The sequence below is a fragment of the Balaenoptera physalus genome (assembly GCF_965194825.1).
Source record: "Balaenoptera physalus genome assembly, chromosome: 16".
NCBI lineage: Eukaryota > Metazoa > Chordata > Mammalia > Artiodactyla > Balaenopteridae > Balaenoptera > Balaenoptera physalus.
In genome coordinates, this window is record NC_138898.1 from 52,180,424 (window position 1) to 52,203,206 (window position 22,783).

Here is a 22,783-nt window from a genome sequence, read left to right on the forward strand (position 1 = left end):
GTGACCCTGCCACAGAGGACAGTGAAGCCGTGGGGGCTGAGGAAGGCCTGACCTGGGTGGGAGGGTGTGGCTGGGGACAGAGCTGAAGGACGAGGGGACAAACCACACAGATGACGGGAAGGCGGGTCTCCCCCACATGTCTTGCAACTGTCTACAAATAGGCAAGGAGCACCTACCCTGCACCACCCATCCCAAATGCTGGGGCTCAACATCGGATCAGCAAGGACCCTGCCCATCACACGGTGCCCTGCCGCCGCCGGCTACCCTGGGGCCGTATCCTGGGCCCCTAGAACGGGCAGCGCACAGTGGGGCTCAGTATTTTTCTCATCAGGGGCTTGATTGTTGTGTAGAAACCACAGCTGCTGTCCTGGTCTCCTGCCCTGCCCAATCCTAATGCCCAGGGCGGTGGGTCCCAGTGTCCCCGCTTCCCTGCCTCCCTGGGACACTCGTCCGGTGAGCTCACTGCCTCCCGCCCACCACAGGTGGGTTCCTTCTTCATGATCAACCTGTGCCTAGTGGTGATCGCCACGCAGTTCTCGGAGACGAAGCAGCGGGAGAACCAGCTGATGCGGGAGCAGCGGGCCCGCTACCTGTCCAACGACAGCACGCTGGCCAGCTTCTCAGAGCCTGGCAGCTGCTATGAGGAGCTCCTCCGGTACGTGGGCCATGTGTGCCGCAAGCTGAAGCGCCGTGGCCTCCGCCTCTATGCCCGCTGGCAGAGCCGCTGGCGCAAGAAGGTGGACCCCAGCGGCGTGCCGCACGGCCAGGGTGCTGGGTGGCAGCCACGGCGGGCGGGAGGGCGCGCCACCTCCATCCATCACCTCGTGTACCACCACCACCACCACCACCACCACCACTACCACTTCAGCCATGGCAGCCCACGCCGGCCAGGCCCCGAGCCAGGCGGCGGTGACACCAGGCTGGTGCGGGCTGGAGCACCTCCCTCGCCCGGGCGTGGGCCCCCTGACACTGAGTCAGTGCACAGCGTGTACCATGCAGACTGCCACGTGGAGGGGCCACAGGAGAGGGCCCGGGTGGCACATGCTGTGGCCACTGCCGCCGCCGGCCTCAAGCTGGCCACTGGGCTGGGCGCCATGAACTACCCCACCATCCTGCCCTCGGCCGCAGGCAGTGGCAAAGGTGGCCCCGGGCCCAAGGGGAAGCGTCCTGGTGGACCCCTGGGAGCCGGGGGGCACAGCCCCCTGAGCCTGAGCAGCCCCGACCCCTGCGAGAAGATCCAGCATCTGGTCGGGGAGCACGGTAAGGACCTCACCCTGTGGGGAGCAGTGGGGAGTGGGGGACGGGCTCCTGGGACATCCCCGCCTGTGTGCGAACCCTCGTGAGCCCAGCCTTCCTCCCTTGGAGCCCTGGATGAAGGGAAGAAGGGGGGGTTCTGGGCACCTCAGATGGGAAAAGTGCCCCCCCCACCTCCGTCCATCCTGTAGCCCTGAGCAGCTGACGGCTCAGTGGGGTACGAGCGTTTGCCACGTGAAAATGAGAATTCTGAAGCTAGCAAAAAAAAAAACCTGGGGCTGTGCCCCATTGCCCATGCCTGGCCCTGAGAGGGACCACCTGTCCATGGCCTGGTCATTTCTCAGGAGTGGCCGGCCCCCTTTCTAGGTGGGGAGACTGAGGCTGGGGCAGAGGGAAGGGAAAGCCGAGGTCACAGAGCTCCCAAAGGCCGAGGAGAGAGGGGCCGGGGTGCCCCCCAGTATACTCGGTCCTCCCACCTGAGGTGCCGGCCTCACCCACCTGGGACGGGCAGGACACTGCCACCCCAGACACTGGGGTCCCATGCAGACTGAGGCCCTCCCAGGTGGCGTGCGTGGGCAGTAGCCCTTGGGGTGCCTGGAGTGGGTAGAGGTGTGAGTGTCCTCACACAGTGACCAGGGTGTGTCAAAATGCACATGCCTATAGTCCTGCACTGCCCACTGGGGCAGGTTGGCCCCGCAGGGTTCCTGGCTGTGGGGAGTCTAAGCCGCCGCTGGTGCAGTCACCTGGGCCCCAGAGACTCAGCCGGGCAGGCAGCACCGAGCAACGATGGCTCCTGCGCATCGTGACCTGGAATGTTCACAGTCACATCATCCGTTTAACGTGACTGCTGGAAAGTGGCTCACGTCATATTTCTGTGGATGGCGTGGCCCCCTGGCGGATGAGCCTCTCTGCCTCTTTTTATCCTTGAGTGAACAGAGAGTACTTGTGCAGGGCATGCATGTGCTCAGGTGTGAGTGCCCAGGCGTGGGCATGTGTGTCTGTGCATGTGCTCAGGTGTGTGCCTAGGTGTGTATGAATGTTCCCAGATGTGCACATATGCCCAGGTGTGAGTGCCCAGGCGTGTGCCTTTGTACGATGTGCCTGTCTGCACAGACACCGTTCACCCCATGGCAGCCTGCTTGTGCACGTGGGTCCCGGGCGCCTGGTGTTGCGGCTGAGCGGCCTGAGGCTGCCCACATCCTTCTCCCTGCAGGACTGGGCCAGACCCCCAGCCGTCTGTCAGGCCTGAGCGTGCCCTGCCCTCTGCCCAGCCCCCAGGCGGGCACGCTGACCTGTGAGCTGAGTAGCTGCCCGTACTGCACCAGCGCCCTGGAGGACCCTGAGCTGGAGTTCAGTGACTCAGACAGCGGAGACTCGGACAGCAACGGGGTCTACGAATTCACACGGGATGTGCGGCACGGGGACCGCCGTGACCCCATGCAGCCACCCCCAGCGGTGGACACGCCAGGCTCAGGAGGAACGCAGCGGAGGGCACAGCGGCGGGCGGTGGCAGGCGAGCAGGGAGGGCTGGGCCGCATCTGGGCCTCCTTTAGCGGCAAGCTGCGCCGCATCGTGGACAGCAAGTACTTCAACCGCGGCATCATGGTAGCCATCCTCACCAACACGCTGAGCATGGGCATCGAGTACCATGAGCAGGTAGGCAGCCCAGTGCACCCTCCAGAGGTGAAGTGGGCCTGAATGGACAGCTCTCGGAGCGACCCCCGGGGAGCACGTTCCTCGTGTGTCTCCTTGAGACTTCAGTCTCTTACAGGGCCCCACAGAGGGGTTTCTGGGGGTTGGGGAACAGGGATGGCGTTAGAGCTGAATGTCAGCTGTTGTGACAGTTTTTATCAGCCACTCAGCAAACGCTCATGCTTCTCCTTGGCTGGGCCTCTGCTGAGTGGTGAACGGAGAAACCGTGGCTTCTGCTTGGAGGTCTTCCCGTCTGGGGTGGGGGTTTGAAGTCACAATCCCAGAGGCAGCAGGGGGCCGAGGGCGCTCACCAGGCCACCCAGTGCTCTTCTCAGGATGGGACTCCCACAGCCCAGTTCTCACAGAGAGAGGCCCCCCCTTACATGAGCCAGACCTTCTGGCTGTGCCCACTGGAATACCCCTGGGTGGCCAGGAGAGGCCAGTGGTATGGAATGGCCCCCAGAGGAGGAATCGTAGGGGTGGTGCCTGGCCCCCCAGTAGCCCCTGCCCGGGACTGGGGCCTAACCAGGAAGGAGCAGCGACTGGGTCAGGCAGGGAGAGGGCGTCCACTCTGGGGACCGAAGCCAGTTCACTTTTGTGTTTTTTTTTTTTTTTTTTGGCTGCATTGGGTCTTCATTGCTGCACGTGGGCTTTTTTCTCTGGTTGCGGCAAGCAGGGGCTACTCTTCGTTGTGGTGCACGGTCTTCTCACTGCAGTGGCTTCTCGTTGTGGAGCACAGTCTCTAGGGACACGGGCTCCAGTAGTTGTGGCTCGCGGGCTCTAGAGCTCAGGCCCAGTAGTTGTGGTGCTCGGGCTTGGTTGCTCCGCGGCATGTGGGATCTTCCCAGACCAGGGCTTGAACCCGTGTCCCCTGCATTGGCAGGCGGATTCTTAACCACAGCACCACGAGGGAAGCCCCGAGGCCAGTTCACTTTTAATGACCAAGTTGCCTTCCTCGTTTTCCATCCTCTGGGCTTTTCAAGTCACTTAAGCTATGTTCTTTCATCCTGGAGCAATTCAGGGAAAATGCCAGCAGTGTTAGCCTCCAGCAGCCCCAGCAGGGAGGTTCTCTTTGTGAGGGTGAGACCTAGGCAGGGACAGCAGCAGGCTGGAGGGAATCCCCAGCAAGGAAGAGCCTCTGCATACACACGTGTATACACACACGCACGTGCACACACGCATATATGCAAGGTTTACCTGTGCAGATGTGGACGTGTACAGACGTGCACACGTGGGAGGCCCTGTGCACATGCAGGTACATGCAAACTCACATGTGCACACAAACAGGCTACACACTGGCACACACACATACCAGCATTTACACTGGTGCAGGTGTGCACACACACAGGCGGGCCAGCACATCCCCAGTAAGAAAGGGACCTCTGGGGCCTTCTGCTGACAAGGAAGGGTGTGCAAGGCCACCAGGAATCAGGGCAGCTCTTGGGAGGCACCAACTGTGTGCTCTGCACCCCGTGCACCCACATGCCCACCCTGGAACCCTGAGGCAGTTGCTCCAGCCCCTTTTTCCATGGCCTGTGCTTGTGGGGTCTGGGGAAGTCTCTGGAGCCCTGTTTCTCAGACATGCTGGTGGGAAGGTCAGGCAGGGCCTGGGGAGGGCCAGGGACAGTCAGGGTAGGAGGGCCAGGCAGGTTGGGGTCCAGCTGGAGGGGACATGGCTGGGGTCCTTGTTTTCTCCTCCAGACAGCAGCCAGTTGGGCTCCTTCTGAGATGCTGCCACAGCCCCTTGGCCCCTTGATGCAGACTTACCTGCTCCTAGTTCAGTGGAGCGGTCCCCCACCCCTGCTGAGGGGCCCTGGGAGCCGTGGGTGGGCCCTGATGATGTCTCCGCTGCCCTCAGCCTGACGAGCTGACCAACGCCCTGGAGATCAGCAACATCGTGTTCACGAGCATGTTTGCCCTGGAGATGCTGCTGAAGCTGCTGGCCTGCGGTCCGCTGGGCTACATCCGGAATCCCTACAACATCTTCGATGGCATCATCGTGGTCATCAGGTGGGTCCCCACCTCCTGGGAGCCCACAGGGGCCAGGGAGGCTCCAGTGTCAGGCGACAGCCCCCCACACATAGCAGAGCCCCAGCCAGCAGGAGAGGCCCTGCCAGCAGCATTTCATGGGATGGGATGTCTTGGGGCAGGATCCCCGCCCCTCCCCACAAGCACTGTCGGGTACACACAGGTAGGTCAGCTACATCTCAGGTGAAAGTTTGTAGAATCTAGTAGAACTGTTCCCTGCAGGAACAGAGTGGGCACTCAGTGGCCCTTCGGCCTCTCAGCCGGACTCCACTTAGGGTTCAGAACCTTCGAGGAAGGCCAGCTTGCCTGAGGGGTGTCTGCTACAGCAAAATCAGCACAGAAATGAATTGGAGAATCTGGGGGAATTCCCTTCCCCAGGAGGAAGCAGGACCCTCAGGAGTCAATGGATCCCCCACCCTAACAAGAATAGACAAGCCAGGCACAGCTTGAAAGGCGTAGGACCAGGAAAGGCCCTCAACTGAGAAGCTTCTGATTGGGCAGCTTCTGGGAGTCGGGCAGCCAGCAGGACAGCAGCAGATTAGGAGCCTTCAGAGATGTCACCACCATCCCTCAGCCCTGTCGATGCTTTGATGCAGCTGAACCTGCTCCCAGAATGGGGTTGAGCGGAGGCCACGGTGGCTCCCGGGCTGGTGTTCCTGCTTCTGGGAAGAGGGTATCCCAAGGTCAGGGTGGGCACAGGGATGCGTGGCCAGAGAAGGCCCTCCTGAGCCTTGGCCTGCCCACAGCGTGTGGGAGATCATCGGGCAGGCAGACGGCGGGCTGTCGGTGCTGCGGACCTTCCGGCTGCTGCGGGTGCTCAAGCTGGTGCGCTTCATGCCCGCACTGCGGCGCCAGCTGGTGGTGCTCATGAAGACCATGGACAACGTGGCCACCTTCTGCATGCTGCTCATGCTCTTCATCTTCATCTTCAGGTGGGCACGCGCGGTGGGGGTCATCCTGCCCCCTGTGGCTGCGAGGGAAAGGCCTGGGGCACTGAGCACATGCCTGCCCCAGAGGGGAGGCCCCTCCCACCACGCTGGCCCTGTTCTCTGGCTTTGGGGCCCGGGGTGCCAGGAGCCTCAAAGCAGCAGCAGAAACTCAGTCATTGGTTCCTTTCGACAGGACTGACTGGGCACCTTCTGAGCCAGGCACCGGCATACTGGGCTCTGCTCCCACGGCTCATAGTTGAGTGGGGTGATGGGACTGGCCCCCAGATGGGTGGATCGGGGATTGTACCCCCCCAAAAAAGCCAAGAATGAGGGAGGCAGAGAAGGGGCGGGGCAGCCAGGCTGGAGTTTCTTGCTTCAGCTGCTGTTTGCTGAGCCCTTGCCGTGGGCCAGCTTGGCCCGGGGCCTCAGGCCTTGGGGAGGAGGCTAGGGCAGAGGGCAGCCCCAGGTAGGCTGGGTGAGACAGGCACCTCAGGTCCTGGCTGCTGTCTGAAGCCAGAGTGGCCTCTGGTTGTCCCTCCTATTCCTGGCCTTGGTCTTCCCACCTATACAATGGAAACAGCTCGGCCGTGGGCACTTGGGAGGGCCCTGCAAATCAGAAAGCTGGGGGTCCGGGGGGAGGTGTAGAGGAACAGCTGCTGGGTGTGGAGGTGACCAGGCAGCACCCCCCATACCCCCCCATCTGTGCCCCCTCCCCTGCACTCACCGCACCCCTGTCTGCCGCCCTTAGCATCCTCGGAATGCACCTCTTTGGCTGCAAATTCAGCCTGAAAACAGACACTGGAGACACGGTCCCTGACAGGAAGAACTTTGACTCCCTGCTGTGGGCCATCGTCACCGTGTTCCAGGTAAAGCCAGGCGGGGCCATCCCCTCATGTACGTGGTAGTCCCTGGAGAGCCACAGCCCTACTCAGAACAGCCCCAGAGCTGGCTGAGGCCTGTCCAAGGCCACAGTGAGTGACGAGCTGTGAACAGCAGCAGGGACATTGATCCTGGCCCCTGGGGCGGTGGACCTGGTCTCACTTGTCCAGAGCTCCTTCTGGTCCTAAGGGCCTGTCAGCATTTCTACAGCCAGGCCCACCGTCCTGGCACCCCCTCGGCCCCCATGTTGGGCCCACTCTGCCCTGCCACCCCTTTCCCCCAGATCCTCACCCAGGAGGACTGGAACGTTGTCCTCTACAACGGCATGGCCTCCACCTCCTCCTGGGCTGCCCTCTACTTCGTGGCCCTCATGACCTTTGGCAACTACGTGCTCTTCAACCTGCTGGTGGCCATCCTTGTGGAGGGCTTCCAGGCGGAGGTGAGGGGGGCTTCCAGGGGAGGCAATGGGAGCCAGGCACATTGGGCAGACCAACATGGAGAGAACTCCGTCCTCCATCCACTGGGCCCTTCTGTCCACACCCACCCCCGTGCTGGCCTGGCCTTCCTGTAGGGGGGTTCCACCTGAGGGGAGCCTCACATGTACTGTGTGCTCCTCGGGCACAGGGCGATGCCACCAGGTCCGACACAGATGAAGACAAGACCTCCACCCACTTGGAGGAGGACTTGGACAAGTTCAGAGACCTCAGGGCCACAGGTGCACATGCGGGTGAGGGGGCGGGGCAGGGACAGGATGGAGGGGTCGCTGCCTGCCTGTCTGGGCACAGCTGGGACTCCTGTGGGCGGGTCCTGGGCGGGCAGATTATCCTTCCTGGGAGCCCTGCAGGCTCAAGCGGCCTCCTTCCCCCACCCAGAGATGAAGATGTACTCGCTGGCGGTGACCCCCAACGGGCACCTGGAGGGCCAGGGCAGCTTGCCCCCTCCCCTCATCATGCGCACAGCAGCCACACCCATGCCCACCCCCAAGAGCTCCCCACACCTGGACGCGGCCCCTGGCCTCCTGGACTCCCGACGTGGCAGCAGCAGCTCCGTGGACCCCCAGCTGGGGGACCAGAAGTCTCTGGTAAGGATGGTCCCCCGCTCTGGCTTCAGGGCACCTTCAGGCTCCACCCACCCAGTTCCTTAGGCCTTCCCCAGAGATGAGTGAGGGTTGCGCACTCCCCCCCCACCCCCCAGTCATACCCCAGGAATCCCTTGGCCCTGAGTGCTTTGTTTTCTATAAATGGAGCCAGAAGCTGCCGTTTTTGTGGGAGGAGTATGAACAGGCAAGTAGACTGTCAGGCCGGAAGTTTATCTTCCAATTTGCAATCATAGATAAAAGCTGGCAAAGCACACAGCGTACAAGAAGGGGAAAACAGAGAAGGATGGCAAAAAGGTGTAAGAAACTGAGTATGTGGGACTTCCCTGGTGGCGCAGTGGTTAAGAATCCTCCTGCCGATGTAGGGGACACGGGTTCAAGCCTTGGTCCGGGAAGATCCCACATGCCGCGGAGCAACTAAGCCCGTGTGCCCCAACTACTGAGCCTGCGCTCTAGAGCCTGCGAGCCACAACTACTGAGCCTGTACTCTGCAACAAGAGAAGCCACTGCAATGAGAAGCCCGCGCACCGCAAAGAAGAGTAGTTCCTGCTCACCGCAACTAGAGAAAGACTGCACGCAGCAATGAAGACCCAACGCAGCCAAAGATAAAAAAAGAAACAAAAATACAAAAAAACCTGAGTATGTGAAGCAGGTGACAGAAGCCAGGCGGAGGGTTCCGTGCATCACGACCAACAGCACCCTGCGGAGCTGGAGCCCACAGGGTCTTTCCAGACAAACCCAGAAAACACCGCCCCCAGCAGACACAGCCAGAGCCGGCTTCTGGGCTTCTCAGAAGGGCCCGGGAGAGGTGGGCAGAGCAGGACAAGCTAACCGTGGAGAGAAAGCACGGGAATATGAACCTGGAGGAAAGTCCAGGCAAACCATCAAGGCAGGACGATTGTGTGTTGGTAACAGAAAAGGTGCAGGGCTGAGCCTTGGGTGGGCCGAGTGATCTAGCAACAAGATGCATCACAGCCAAGCTGCTAGGAGTCCCTGGGAGGAGGACAGGAGCTGTTGAGCAAGGATTCCAGCTCAGCTCCTGCTGGACCCCTGAGGTGAAAACGATGAAGGGCAAAGAGGGTAGGCACAGCAAAGGTGAAGTCCCCGGACCACAGTCCAGTTTATCTCCTGGATAAGCAGCGCCTGGCTTCTCTTTGCAAGTCCAGAGTCTGCCAACTAGAAACTGATGCGGGTCCCCTCCCCAGAGATCCAGTTCAGCTGCTCGATGGTATCTGAGGATGCCTGGTCCGTGGCTGGTCCCAGGCCCGCTGATAACCTTCGCCCACCCTCTGGTCCTCGAGCAGGCCCGGGAGGCCCACTCAGTGCTCTTGACGCTTGCTGGCTGTCTCTCCAGCTAGCTGTCGACCCACTGTGCGCCACAGGTGCCCCACTGAAGGTTCAGTGCCGCTAGTGTCTCTCCTTAGCAGGGCTGTCCGCTCGTTAAAGGAGATGATCTACGTACAGATGTCATCCACGGGTGTCAATGGTGATGCCACTGGATGCGAAAGTCCCTGTGCCAGGTGCCCCTGAGGCACCTGTTTGGGGGTAAATTGGGGGGGGCGTCCGACCTGCTCACTCCTGCCCCCTCCCCGCAGTCCAGCCTCCGCAGCTCGCCCTGCACCCACTGGGGCCCCAACAGCGCCTGGAGCAGCCGGCGCTCCAGCTGGAACAGCCTGGGCCGCGCACCTAGTCTCAAGCGCCGGAGCCAGTGCGGGGAGCGTGAGTCGCTACTGTCCGGCGAGGGCAAGGGCAGCGGCAGCACGGACGAGGAGGCCGAGGACAGCAGGCCTGGTGCGGGAGCCTCGCCAGGCACACGTGCCACACCGCTGCGGCGCGCCGAGTCCCTGGACCACCGCAGCACGCTCGACCTGCGGCCCCCGCGGCCGGCCGCCCTGCTGCCCACCAAGCTCCACGACTGCAACGGGCTGGCCCTGCCCAGCGAGTTCTTCCTGCGCATCGACAGCCACAAGGAGGACACGGCCGAGTTTGACGATGATGTGGAGGATGTGAGTGGGGGTGGGCCTCACGTCAGCCCCTCGCCTCCCCCTGTCGTGGGCTGGTTCCCCAGGTGGGGACTCGGGAGCAGCGTTCATGGGAGGCCCTTGGGATGGGGGAGGGAAGCAGGACAAGCTGGGCAGGAGCTGATCTGGCTGGTGTGGCCTCAGCTGATCCACAGGGAGCTCTGGAGTGGGATTCGCCCCAGGGTCAGCCTCACCTCCAGCTGAGGGCTTGTTCTGAGCTGGAGTCGGTCAGCCAATGAGAGCCCCATGGGAGGAGAGGGGAAGAGAGCAGAACCACCTTCTCAGCTAGGCACTTCTGCTGCCTTGGACAGTTCTGCTGGGAGGCCCACCTGCGCAGGGATCTGAGGATGGCCACTTACCGGCACCCCCCTGGACTCTCAGCGTAGATCCCTCACCCAGTGCCCGGGTGGGTGGACAGGGCTGAGCCTGAAGGCAGGAGAGGCTGGGGGCTGGCCAGGCTGGGAGGGGCCCTGAGGACCCCCCCCCTCCCCAGAGCTGCTGCTCCCGGCTGCAGAAAGTGCTGGAACCCTACAAGCCCGAGTGCTGTCGGAGCCGCGAGCCCTGGGCCCTGTACCTCTTCTCCCCACAGAACAGGTATGGGGCACACCTGGGAGAAACTTGGGAAAGCTGACCCCTCCCTCTGGGCCCCTGCGTCCCTACCAAGTGGTGAGCGCTGTGCTCCTCCTCTGGGACCTTGGGGACGGGAAGCAAGGGCTTGGCCGGGGCTGTCCCTGAACCCCCACCCCCGGTCCCCAGGTTCCGCATCTCCTGCCAGAAGGTCATCGCTCACAAGATGTTCGATCACGTCGTCCTGGTCTTCATCTTCCTCAACTGCATCACGATCGCCCTGGAGAGGCCCGACATTGACCCTGGCAGCACCGTGAGGCGCCCTCCTTGCCTGGGAGGGGTGGGGTCCCGCCGTTGTGGCCAGCCCCTCCCATCGTCCTGTCCCCTGCAGGAGCGCGTCTTCCTCAGCATCTCCAACTACATCTTCACGGCGATCTTCGTGGCCGAGATGATGGTGAAGGTACAGGGTGTCCAAGGGAGCCCAGGCGTCTGTCCGTCTGGCCTCACAGCCCTGCCCAGTGGCCCCACCCTGGCCCCATGTGCAGCGCATATGTCCACCAGCCCCTCCTCTGCACCCCCCAGGTGGTGGCCCTGGGCCTGGTCTCTGGTGAACATGCCTACCTGCAGAGCAGCTGGAACATACTGGATGGGCTGCTGGTCCTGGTGTCCCTGGTTGACATCATCGTGGCCATGGCGTCGGCTGGCGGTGCCAAGATCCTGGGCATCCTGCGTGTGCTGCGCCTGCTGCGGACACTGCGGCCCCTGAGGTAGACTGGGCCGTGGGGCAGGGCCTGAATCGGGGATCGGGGCAGGGCTGTGGAAGGATGGGGTGGAGTTTGGGGAAGGGAAGGGTACGAATGGGCGGGGCTGTGGCTGGATGGGGCAGGGCCAGAGGGTGGGGTGGAGCCAGAGGGTGGGGCAGAGCTGGGGAGGGAAAGGGCCTGGGGCCAGCAGGGGGTGGGGTCTTTGCAGCGCTGGGCCTTCTGTCTGGTGGCAGCTCCCTTGGGTGGGCTCAACAGCGCGTTTCTTCTGCTCCTCATCCAGGGTCATCAGCCGTGCCCCAGGCCTCAAGCTGGTGGTGGAGACTCTGATATCGTCACTCAGGCCCATCGGAAACATTGTCCTCATCTGCTGTGCCTTCTTCATCATCTTCGGCATCCTAGGGGTGCAGGTGCATAGCCCTGCTTGTCTGTGGGACGGTGGTCTGTGGTCAGCAGCAGCATAGCAGCCTTGGGAGGGGCAAGGCCCAAGGAGGCAGCGAGAGAGACGTTGCTCTCTATCCGGCTGCTCTGGGAGGCCCCGTGGGGGTGGGTCTGGAGCGTGGGGGTGCAAGGCCTGGCCCTCTGGGTGACTGCCCCGCCCTGGTCAGCTTTTCAAGGGGAAGTTTTACTACTGCGAGGGCGCCGACACCAGGAACATCTCCACTAAGGCCGAGTGCTGGGCTGCGCACTACCGCTGGGTGCGACGCAAGTACAACTTCGACAACCTGGGCCAGGTGGGCAAGGCTGGGGGGTGGGGTGGGGGTCGGGATGGTGGGCAAGGCTGGGGTGTGGGGTGGGGGTCGGGATGGGGGGCAAGCCTGGCGGGGGTGACCTCACCTAACCTCGTCCTTATCTGTAAGGTGGGAGCGGCATGGCGGGTTTGCGAGTCGTGGGTGGGTCTGCTGTGTGTGGGGCCGTGGTAAGGGGTGTGGTCCTTTGGGGTGTCTCCCCGGCAGGAGGCCACGTCCAGAAGTAACCACCTTGCTCTGGCCTCGCAGGCGCTGATGTCCCTGTTCGTGCTCTCGTCCAAGGACGGCTGGGTGAACATCATGTACGACGGGCTGGACGCCGTGGGCATAGACCAGCAGGTGCGGTGGGCGGTGGGCAGCCCTGCTCCTCCAAGCAGACCTTTCTTCCCGTGTCCTCTGGTCATCTCAGGGAATGTCCCCCGAGAGGCCGCCTTTGGCCTCTGAGAACTTCTAGAGAGTTCCACGTCGGGGGCCAGAGCTACCCTGCAGGCAGGGGCCGTGCCCGGGAGGGGCACCCTCGTGGGCAGGCACCCACGTGCCACTCCTGTGCCGCAGCCGGTGCCCAACCACAACCCCTGGATGCTGCTCTACTTCATCTCCTTCCTGCTCATCGTCAGCTTCTTTGTGCTCAACATGTTCGTGGGCGTCGTGGTGGAGAACTTCCACAAGTGCCGGCAGCACCAGGAGGCTGAGGAGGCGCGGCGGCGGGAAGAGAAGCGGCAGCGGCGCCTGGAGAGGAAACGCAGGAGTAAGGCGCTCCCGGTGGCGGTGGCGGGTCGGTACCTGCGCGTCACCCCAGCCTTTCCACCTGCCTGAGCACCCCCTTTCGCCTGTGGGAGGTTGGCTGGGGACCGGGGGACCAGGGGGACCAGCCAAGGGGCGGCTCTGAGACCTGGCTGCTGCTGGCCTAAGCCCGGGTCTCCGTCATGCTCGGCGCAGGGCTGTGCAGGCAGCACCCAGGCAGCAGCTCAGCAGCCTGGCCCCGGAGCCCCCTACCTGGCCCCAGTCCCCTTGCCCCACCCGCAACTCCGGCCTCACCGAGTGGCTCTGCACGCTTGCCCTTCTTGCCCTCAGAGAAGGATGGCTGCAGCAGGAGGTGGGGTCCCTTCCCAAAAGGCACAGGGGATGGATGAGACCCCAGTCCCCACCCCCCACCACCTCAGGGGCAGGTTCACCCCATGAGTTTTCACGCCACGGTGGGGGGAGCAAGCAGAGCCATCCAAGACAGAGAGAGGGTCTTAGAAAACCCCACCCAGCTGGGGAGCAAAGAGGGCCTCTTCCAGGAGGGGCTGCTGAGCTGTCCGCCCACCGCGTGGTGTCTCCTGGCCCCGCCCACCGCGGCCAGCTCAGACCATCTCCTTGTCTTTCCAGGCACTTTCCCCAACCCAGGTACCTGCCCCCGCCCTGCATGCCTTAACCCCCACTTCTGCCGGCCACTGCACAGGGCTGCGGACTGGCCTGACCTCCATCCCTCTGCCACTGCCACAGGGAAGGGTGGACATCGCAGGCGGGTGCCAAGCCCACTGGGGTCCACCGCAGGGTGGGCACGGGACGGCTGGGGTGGGCGCCGGGCGCCAGTGGGAGGAAGGGTTGCTGGCTTGGGCGCCAGTCGGGGGAAGGGTTGCTGGCTCGCCTGCCTGGTGTCCACGCTGCTGCCTTCAAGCTCGTGTGTGTTCCTCCGCCCGACCTACATGCCTGACTGCTTCTCTGCTGCACTCTGGGACGCCTGCCGGCTGGTGGCTACTCCATGTCCTCAGTGCTGGCCTGGCCCAACTGGTCACTGGCCCCTTTGGCTGCAAGAGCTGAGCCAAGATTTCTAGTGACCGCATGCCAGACCAGGGAGCATGTGGGCCCCAGGGAGGGGTCGGTTCCCGTCGGCCCCCGCTCTCCCTGGTCCCTGCCCACGGGGTTCTGTGGCCGAGGTGGGTCCCCTATGCAGTGGTGGCAGCTATGCCCTCACCCAGTGGGAGCTCAGTGGGCACTGATCTGCCCTAAAGAGTTACAGCAGGTGGAACATTTAGTGCAGACAGACCTGCTGGGAGATACACAACCTCCCCCCACCACCCAGGTCATGCCCATCAACCTCAGATGGACCGGAGAGCAGGCAGACTCCAGACAGCAGGCAGATGCCCACTGGCCTCCTGGAGCACAGGGAGTGGAGGGACTCCGGGCCTGGGGGCCAGAAGGCAGCACATGCCCAGCCTGGAAGATGGGGGTGTGGTAGGCCACCCTGCCCTGCCCCCCAAGAAAGCTCCCATCTGCCCACCCTTCATCACTGAGGTGTCTCTGAACCCTGATGCCAGCTCAGGAGAGAGATCACACAGGCCCTGGCTTGGGAGCTCCCGGCAGGGCGGGGTTTCGGCAGGGCCCCAAGGCAGGGCCCAGGTGGGGTCTCAGCTTCCAGGCCCACTCCTGGGGTCTGCCCTGGGGCTGGGACCCTCTTGGTGGAGTAGGTCGGTGGGTGACCTGCCCCTGAGGCCCACGTCTGAGCCTGGGCCCTCCCCCAGCACCTCTACCCTCCAGCCCCTGGGAGGCAGCCCTCCCACCCCACCCCACCCACCCCCTCACCACGGCCCTCTCCCCACAGAGGCCCAGCGCCGGCCCTACTATGCGGACTACTCACCCACGCGTCGCTCCATCCACTCTCTGTGCACCAGTCACTATCTGGACCTCTTCATCACCTTCATCATCGGCGTCAACGTCATCACCATGTCCATGGAGCACTACAACCAGCCCAAGGTGGGGTTCGCTGCCTGGACACCCCACCCACCCTGCCTCCAGGCCTGCAGTGGGGAGGGCCGCGGGTGGGGTCCATTGCTCAGCGAGGTGGGGCTACCCTAAGAACTGGGGGCCCCAGGTCTGCAGCAGTGCCTGAGTCCTCACCGGGGTTTATGGGGTACGTGGATGTGTGGCTGGAACAAAGGGTCCTCCTTCCTTTAAAACCAGTGGAAACTCCTGGGGCATACCTGCCCCAAGGGCCTCCCCAACCCCATGAGAAGTTCCATCCAAAATGCTGGCTAAGGGAGTGTCCCCGAGTCCAGCTTCCCAGACTGTGGATTTCACAGTCCAGGAAAGGCCAGACTGAGAGAGGGAGATGTCCTCCGATCGCATCGCCACCACTTCATTAAAGACAGGGACACCCCCTCCTCCTAGAACAGCAGAGAGCCTCTGACTCTTTGGCTGAAGCTGAGCCCATCCGGTGGGCTGGCCCCTGCCCTGGGCTGTGGGTGGCTCTGGTCCAGGCAGGGCCAGCAGTCTGGGCTCCGAGGGGCAGGTTCCCCCACCTGAGAGTTGTCCCCAGAATGCTGCGAGGGTAAATTCAGGCAGCCCTCCCCAGCCCAGCACAGACCTGCGTCCAGTAATAGCTGAGACCTGTCCCGTATCTGAGGAGGTACCCAGGTCAGCAGCGGAGAGAGATGGAGCAGGGTGGGCAGGGCATGGGTGCGGTGTGGTGGGGTTGGGGGGAGGGCGGCGTCCAGTGCTGCAAGGGGCCAGGAGGATGGGTGGGAAGGGGCAGCCAGGCAGGGAGTCTGACACTCAGGAACCTGACACTCCGTCCCCAGTCTCTGGACGAGGCCCTCAAGTACTGCAATTATGTGTTCACCATCGTCTTCGTCTTTGAGGCCGTGCTGAAGCTGGTGGCGTTTGGGTTCCGGAGGTTTTTCAAGGACAGGTGTGTGGAGCAGGATGCCCTGTGGTGACACCAGGACATTCCCAGGGGACAGGGAGGGGACTCTTGGTGCTCTGAAGGGCTGGGGTTGCTGGGGAAGAGGCAGTGGCCAGCACTGAGTCATACCTGCCCGCCCGGCCCAGGTGGAACCAGCTGGACCTGGCCATCGTCCTGCTGTCCATCATGGGCATCACACTGGAGGAGATAGAGATGAATGCGGCGCTGCCCATCAACCCCACCATCATCCGCATCATGCGTGTGCTCCGCATCGCCCGCGGTAGGCCACCCACCTGTCCCACCAGGGTCTCCGGGCTGTCAGGAGGGCCGGTAGACAGGGCTCAGGTGTCCACCCACCCCATGTCGTTCCTCACCCCACCCTGGTGGACTATGCTGGTGACGGGAAGTGGGGGGACGGGTGGTCCGGGTCTGGCCAGCCAGGAGAGGGTCAGACCAGCCCAACCCCCTCCCCGCTAATGCTTGGCTCCCGGCCCTAGTGCTGAAGCTGCTCAAGATGGCCACGGGTATGCGGGCCCTGCTGGACACAGTGGTTCAGGCGCTGCCCCAGGTAGGTCGGCAGCTCGTGGGCTGGGCCTGGGTCTGGCTTCCCTGCTCCCAGGGTGGGCATCACAGACGCCCCCAAGAGGACAAAGCTGCAGGGGGGGGCCTCACTCACTGTCAATCAGCACTCGTTCACGTGGTCGTCCCATCTCGCGGCAACTGCAGTTACCAACCCCCCTCCCTGCCGGGTACAGGGAGTAACTGAGCTGCTGGACTGTGCTGTGAGGGGGGCATGCTGCCTGCCTGCCGGGCCTCAGTCTAGTCTCTCTGGGGAAGACCAATGACCAGTGCCCATATCCCCCAGTGTAATTCTGGACGCAGTGGGATTTGGGCAGAGGGCAGAGCCTGTGGCAAAGGTGTGCTTGGCGAGTTTGGAGGACCACACCCAGGGCTCAGGTGTTGGCCAAAGGCCTCTCTCCTCTGGAGCCAGTTCAGGCCCTGCATCCTCGCGTCCTGTGCCCAACAGCCACCACACTGATCCTTTGTGGTCTCTTGAGCTGAAAGTCTTATCGCCCCACCTGTGCAGTATTCAGTCCCTCTGCCAGTCCGCCTGACCAGCCATCCATCCACATGTCCATCTGGCCGTGGATCTAGCCCTCTCAACTAGCTTTCCAGCTACCCAGCCACCCACACATCTGTCTATCCATTCAGACAGCTGTCTGTCCACCCATCTACCAGGTGTCCAGCTGTCCAGCATCCAGCCCTCCTGGCCAGCTGTCTGTCCACCAGCCCAGCATGTTTCTATTCACCCAGCTGCCTCCCCAGCTGCCCACTAACCCCCCAGCCCTCCACGCCCTCCACCTTCAGCCGGCCCCCACTGGTCCCCTTAGCAGGATTCCTCAGCCCTGAGTTATACTCAGCGCTCCTTGGAGCCTGCCCAGTGTCTGTGGGAGTGACGGGAAGGGGTGGGGGTGGAGGATGGGAAACCCGGGCCTGGCCACGCCCCAGTGCCATGCCTCTGGGGGCTGGAGCAGGTGCTGGAGAAGAGGGGGAGCAGCCACATCAGGGTCAGGGAGGCGTGTGAGGGTGCCCCTGCGCGGCCCCCCCGCCCCCATAGCCCAGAGTGAGCGTGAGCAGGCGCTGGGAGGGTGGGCGGCAAGTTCACAGAAGAGCCTCGGGCAGGGGTCAGGCCAGACCTCACTGTCTGCAGAGCTTCAGCCTTCACCTTGCGGTGCGGACCCTGAGGCTGAAGGCAGGCCCTGCACAGAGTCCACCAGAGCCCTCGGGACGCCTCCCAGGTTCTGAGGAGCAGAGGAGCTGGAGGCAGCACCCTGGGTGCAGGGTGGGCATGAGGAGCCAAGCAGGGGCAGAGGCCAGCAGAGGGGCCTTGGGCACCAGGCAGGACAGGGAGCCCTGGGGGCCACAGGAGCTCCGAGGCCAAGAGGGATGGATTAAGAACAGGGCTCGAGGCAGTCCCCAGGAACTTGATCCCCTGCTGGGCGGGTCTTGGGTAAAGGGGGTGGGGTGGGACTGAGGCCCCACTGACCTCATTCTGCTTCTCTCCTATGTAGGTAGGGAACCTCGGCCTGCTTTTCATGCTCCTGTTTTTTATCTATGCTGCCCTGGGAGTGGAGCTGTTTGGGAGGCTCGGTGAGTGCAGCCGCCCCGTGGCCCACACTCTAGACACGGGGTCCTGAAGGCGCAGCATCACGCATGAGCACACAGTCCGCGGACGGCTCCGGGTGCTGGCCAGGCTGAGGCCCTGGCCCCTGCTCCTGTCAGCCCTTCACCGTGAGGTGACCATGTACTTGGCACATGGAGAAGTGCTGTGGCAGACCCATGACGTGCACACAGATACGCACATGTGTTCATACCCAGGCCAGGAGGACAGAGCTGCACATGAGTGTGGGTGCACGTGCCCACATGCAGGTGTGACCTGAACTCTACCTGGTCCCCAGAGGACATGCTGCAGCAAGTCCTTAATTGTCACCAAGGATTTCCTCAGATCCCTAGGCGTGAGGCTCTGGCTAGTCCGGGCAGGGACCCGTGGGAACCTTTCGTGGCAGCCCAGACCCTGTGGGAACCCCCTCCCCTTTGGGTGTCACTGAAGGCTCAGTGGGTTCCAGGAGCCACCAGTGGGCCTGCCTGTGAGGTGAGTGAGGCGGCTGTCACCGTTCAGGGTCTGCCCAGAGGGGACTCCTCAGACCCAGCAGCTAGTGCCCCACAACCTGGATCTGGGCCGCCTCGTGCCCAGGGCAGCCCTGTTACTCCTCAGAACAGAAGGGGGGCATGCTGATGCAGAGCTGGGCCTGTGTTGAAGGCACCCACCTGCCAGGGCCCCTGAGCTGTGCCACCACCCTGCATCCCAGAGGAGCGTGACTTTCTCCCTGGGAGAGGGCAGGGCCTGTGTGCGGACTGGCCCCGACAGGCGGGCTGACCAGATCCCTCCCGGCAGAGTGCAGTGAGGACAACCCCTGCGAGGGCCTGAGCAGACACGCCACCTTCTCCAACTTTGGCATGGCCTTCCTCACACTGTTCCGCGTGTCCACGGGGGACAACTGGAACGGAATCATGAAGGTACCGGCCCACGCGGTGGGCGGGGCGGTGGGAGCCCACGAAAGGCCCCGCAGACGGAGGTGGGAGCCTGCCCGCCGCCCTCCGCCTGCAGGACACGCTGCGGGAGTGCGCCCGTGAGGACAAGCACTGCCTCAGCTACCTGCCGGCCATCTCGCCCATCTACTTCGTCACCTTCGTGCTGGTGGCCCAGTTCGTGCTGGTCAATGTGGTGGTGGCCGTGCTCATGAAGCACCTGGAGGAGAGCAACAAGGAGGCCCGCGAGGATGCCGAGCTGGACGCGGAGGTCGAGCTGGAGATGGCACAGGGGCCCCCCGCCCGCCCCAGGCCCACGGCCTCACCAAGCCCGGGTGCCTCGCCGGACGCCCCCAACCTGCTGGTCGTGCGCAAGGTGTCTGTGTCCAGGATGCTCTCGCTGCCCAACGACAGCTACATGTTCCGGCCCGTGGCGCCCGCTGCGGCCGCTCATCCCCACCCTCTGCAGGAGGTGGAGATGGAGACCTACGCGGGCGCCTCGGGCACCTCGGGTACAGCCCCACGCGGAGACAGCCAGGACCTGGGTGGGCGGGGCCGGCCAGGGCCGGCAGGGGCAGGGGTGGGGCCAGCAGCAGATGCACATTTCAGGCACCTTCTTGCCCCAGGCCCGGTCACCGCCCACTTGCCGCCCGTGGAGTCCTGCCCATCCCTCCAGGTCCCGTCGGCCATGTCCTCCCCGGCCAGAGGCGGCGACACCCAACGTGCCCTGACCCCTCTGGGTGCAGCCTGCTCCCCTAGTCTCAGCCGGCTGCTCTGCACACAGGTAGGAGGAGACTTCCGGTCCTCAGCTGAGGCCTGGGGGATCCGTGGGGGTTCCCTCCCCATTTGAAGGATGAGCGACAGGGACATTGGGGAAGTAGGTGCTGTGTCCCTGGAACCTGTGATGATGGCACCTGGCCATGGGGACCCGTGTCCCCTCAGGCGGCAGCCTCGCCCTCCCCCAGGCCCCCCCCAGCAACCTTTCCTGTGGGCCTGGATGTACCCACAGACCACTCTCACCTGAGACTTCGGCCCCTCTCCCTTCCTCCCTCCTTGAGGTGTCAAGCTGGGCTGGTGGTGCCGGAGTCAGGCAGTGGTTGCAGCCTGGCTCTGTGCCCCATCGATTCTCCCGGGGCCCATGGCAGATTCTGCCCATGGAAGCTTGGGCTCCAGCCCTCTGCTCCTCACAGCCCCTCCCCAGCATGACCAGCGTTGGTGGGGTCCTCCTACACTAGGGCTGGGGGACAGTGCTTCCACACCAGTGTCTCACAGCCCTATCTCACCCCGGCCCATAGCCTTGGGGGTCACGAGGTCATCCTGGCCTGGGGTGGGGGGAGGGGTCCCTGTTGCCTGGTCTCTGGCTGGTCTCATATGACTCCATGTCTTTGCAGGAGGTAGTCTGCACAGAGTCCCTAGAAGGGCAGGTCGATGGTCCCAGGGACAGCAGCCTGGGCTGGGTAGAGCCTGGTGGGAAGACCCCTGTGAGGCAGGCGCCCCTGGGGCCCTCCTTGAGGTCCCCGCCCCGTTCTCCGCGGCCCACCAGCATCCGCATCCGCAAGCACACTTTTGGACAGAACTACATCTCCAGCCGGCCACCAGCCCTGGGCGCAGAGGAGGCTGAGGCCCCAGACCCGGCTGATGAGGAGGTCAGCCACATCACCAGCTCTGCCCACAGCCCCTCGGCCTCACCTGCTGCCCGCGGGGTGGTGGGCGGTGAGCCAGACCTGCACAGGCTCTACAGTGTCAATGCCCAGGGCTTCCTGGACCAGCCGGGCCGGGCGGACGAGCAGAGGCGGCCCTCTGTGGAGCAGGGCTGTGGGGACAGCCGCCCAGAGGCCGGGGAGGCGAAGACCCGGGCCCTGGAGGCCGAGCTGGCCCTGGGAGCACGCAGGAAGAAGAAGATGAGCCCCCCCTGCATCTCCATAGAGCCCCCCGCGGAGGACGAGGGTGCGGCCCGGGCCCCTGCGGCGGAGGGCGGTAGCACCACCCTGCGGCGGAGAACCCCGTCCTGCGAGGCTGTGCCCCACAGGGACCCCCTGGAGCCCACAGACAGTGCAGGGTTGGACACTGCTGCCAAGGGGGAACGGCGGGTCCAAGTCCCCTGCCGCACGGAACACCTGACCATCCCGAACTTTGCCTTTGAGCCGCTGGACGTGGGGGGCCCCAGGGGGGACCTGTTCTTGGATGGTGGCCATGGTGTCGCCCCAGAGCCCAGACCTTCCTCCTCAGGCATCACGGCACCTCCCGAACCCCAGCAGACGGAGCTTCCAGTGGCCTCGGGAGAACCCCCAGAGGAGGGGCGGGGGCTGCACCTCACAGTCCCTGAGAGCCCACCGAAGAAAGGGTCCACCCCAGTCCTGGGTGACAGTGTGGACAAGCCCGTGTAGCTCGGGGTGCAGTGCCCACAGGCTTTGGCACTGGGGTTGGGGTGCACCCGGCAGGGTGGTGGCCCAGGCAGGGCTACACGTGGACCCTGGGTCCGGCCCCACTGAGGGCAAAGGTGCCAGAAGGATGTCAGCCCAGGGAGAAGGAGGCAGATGCTATTCTGGGCAAAGTGGAGCAGGGGGAGCCCACAGCCCGAAGCCTCAATTCAAGTTTGGGATTTCCTAGTTTGCTGCCATGGTCCCAGGCCGTGCCAGAGGCCTGGTCAGCAGTCCCGTAACAAGAGCTATGTCCAAGGGACAAGGACCAGAAAACACCAAAAGGAGAAAAGCAGAGGCCACCTAGCAGAGCCCCATTCTCACATCCGCTTATTTTTATACATGCTTAGGGCCGTTTGTGCCCTCCAGCTTCATCCCCAAGGCCACCGTGGTCACGCTTCATGTTGCTCACAGTCTGAGTTCTCATCCATTTGTCTCCACCACTCATTGCTGTCTCATCCCCCCTCCATACCCACTGCCCACCGTTCTGTCCCCCTCAGGATTCCGGAGAATGCCCTTGACTCCGGTCTCTGGGAAACAGCTGGTCACCAGGGAGTGGGGACCATGCAATAAGACCCTAACTGCCCGTGGGGCTTGGGCCGAGTTTCAGCTGATGCCCCCTTGTTTCATTTTGTTTCTTTTATAAATTCAGGTTAAACATTTGCAATAATACGATGTAGAAAACTCGGCTTCTCAAGCCAAGGGGAGGGGAGGGGGGCAAAGCAGAGCAGAATAAATATTAACTTATTTAAGAAATGCGTTGGATTTCCACAGTCAGAATCGGTCCCTCACGTGGGTAGGTGGCAAGCCCGTGGCCTTGGTGAGGGCCAACCTGGGTGATGCCTCCACCACCAGCAGCGGCATGGGGCTCCACAAAGGCCTCCTGCAGGCTCCCCCCCGCCCCCCGCCTTGGGCAGATCGCAGATAGAAAGCCCTCCTTCCCTGGAAAAGTAGAGCTCATCTTGGCAGCCAGAACCATGTGATATCATTCACACACTGGAGAAACAGGGTCTGATCCAACTAGGAACAAGTTTCTGCCAGGGCTCACAGCAGGAACGGGTGCTGTGGGAGCAGGGGGCGGACCCCGTGGGAGCGCTTCCCAGCTGGGCAGTCACCTGGGGTTGCAGGGGCCACCCCCACTCTCTGCTGTCTCCCTACCTGAAGGCTCTGACCCTAGACCTGCCCCACGCCTTGCTGGCCTCTCGCCCGCAGCCCCAGTGCACAGACCCCCCCTCACCCCTTCCCCATGAGAGCAGGTACAGAAGGGGGCTGGGTTAGGATAGGACTTGTGACCCTCCACAAGTTCACAGACCGTGGCTGTGAACACAATGGCAGGCTGTGTCCAATGCAGAGCTGGCTTCAGGATAGGGTCCAAGCCCTTCTCTCCACGCAGCAAAGCAGGAGCCCAGCAACACTGGGACGGCAGGCCTCCTGACCCACTTAGCTGCCTCTGGGCTGGTCTAGGTGGTGGGAGGTGCCATCCAGGGCTCTACCTGGCTGAGGCTGGGGCCTGTTTGCTCTGACGCGGGTGGGCAGCGAGTTCCCAGCATAGGGCCCAGGGCTGCAGCCAGCCCCTCCCCCACTCCCCACCTGCCCAGCCCCTCCCAGGAGGTGCCAGGGCTCTCTCTGG

At 63.4% G+C, this 22,783-nt stretch overlaps 1 protein-coding gene across 6 annotated transcripts in view; it reads left to right on the top strand.

The window, feature by feature from the left end:
• Positions 1-21,909, top strand: part of CACNA1H (calcium voltage-gated channel subunit alpha1 H) — a 63,468-nt gene extending 41,559 nt beyond the window's left edge. Inside the window, exons 8-34 of one of the 6 annotated variants that reach the window (XM_082431812.1) lie at positions 483-1,260; positions 2,468-2,910; positions 4,805-4,956; positions 5,721-5,906; positions 6,652-6,769; positions 7,066-7,221; positions 7,407-7,497; positions 7,655-7,863; positions 9,474-9,884; positions 10,393-10,493; positions 10,656-10,779; positions 10,858-10,926; positions 11,049-11,233; positions 11,511-11,637; positions 11,836-11,961; positions 12,226-12,315; positions 12,532-12,751; positions 13,348-13,365; positions 14,564-14,715; positions 15,540-15,649; positions 15,790-15,923; positions 16,141-16,211; positions 17,716-17,794; positions 18,600-18,721; positions 18,813-19,245; positions 19,360-19,517; positions 20,125-21,909. In XM_082431812.1, the coding sequence (XP_082287938.1) occupies positions 483-1,260; positions 2,468-2,910; positions 4,805-4,956; positions 5,721-5,906; positions 6,652-6,769; positions 7,066-7,221; positions 7,407-7,497; positions 7,655-7,863; positions 9,474-9,884; positions 10,393-10,493; positions 10,656-10,779; positions 10,858-10,926; positions 11,049-11,233; positions 11,511-11,637; positions 11,836-11,961; positions 12,226-12,315; positions 12,532-12,751; positions 13,348-13,365; positions 14,564-14,715; positions 15,540-15,649; positions 15,790-15,923; positions 16,141-16,211; positions 17,716-17,794; positions 18,600-18,721; positions 18,813-19,245; positions 19,360-19,517; positions 20,125-21,120 (5,859 nt within the window). In that variant the 3' untranslated portion in view covers positions 21,121-21,909. Of the gene's footprint in view, positions 1-482; positions 1,261-2,467; positions 2,911-4,804; positions 4,957-5,720; positions 5,907-6,651; positions 6,770-7,065; positions 7,222-7,406; positions 7,498-7,654; positions 7,864-9,473; positions 9,885-10,392; positions 10,494-10,655; positions 10,780-10,857; positions 10,927-11,048; positions 11,234-11,510; positions 11,638-11,835; positions 11,962-12,225; positions 12,316-12,531; positions 12,752-13,347; positions 13,366-14,563; positions 14,716-15,539; positions 15,650-15,789; positions 15,924-16,140; positions 16,212-17,715; positions 17,795-18,599; positions 18,722-18,812; positions 19,518-20,124 lie in introns of all 6 variants that reach the window. The other 5 variants (XM_082431813.1, XM_082431810.1, XM_082431814.1 and 2 more) reach the window with 5 other exon arrangements.
• The last annotated feature ends 874 nt before the right edge of the window (positions 21,910-22,783 follow it).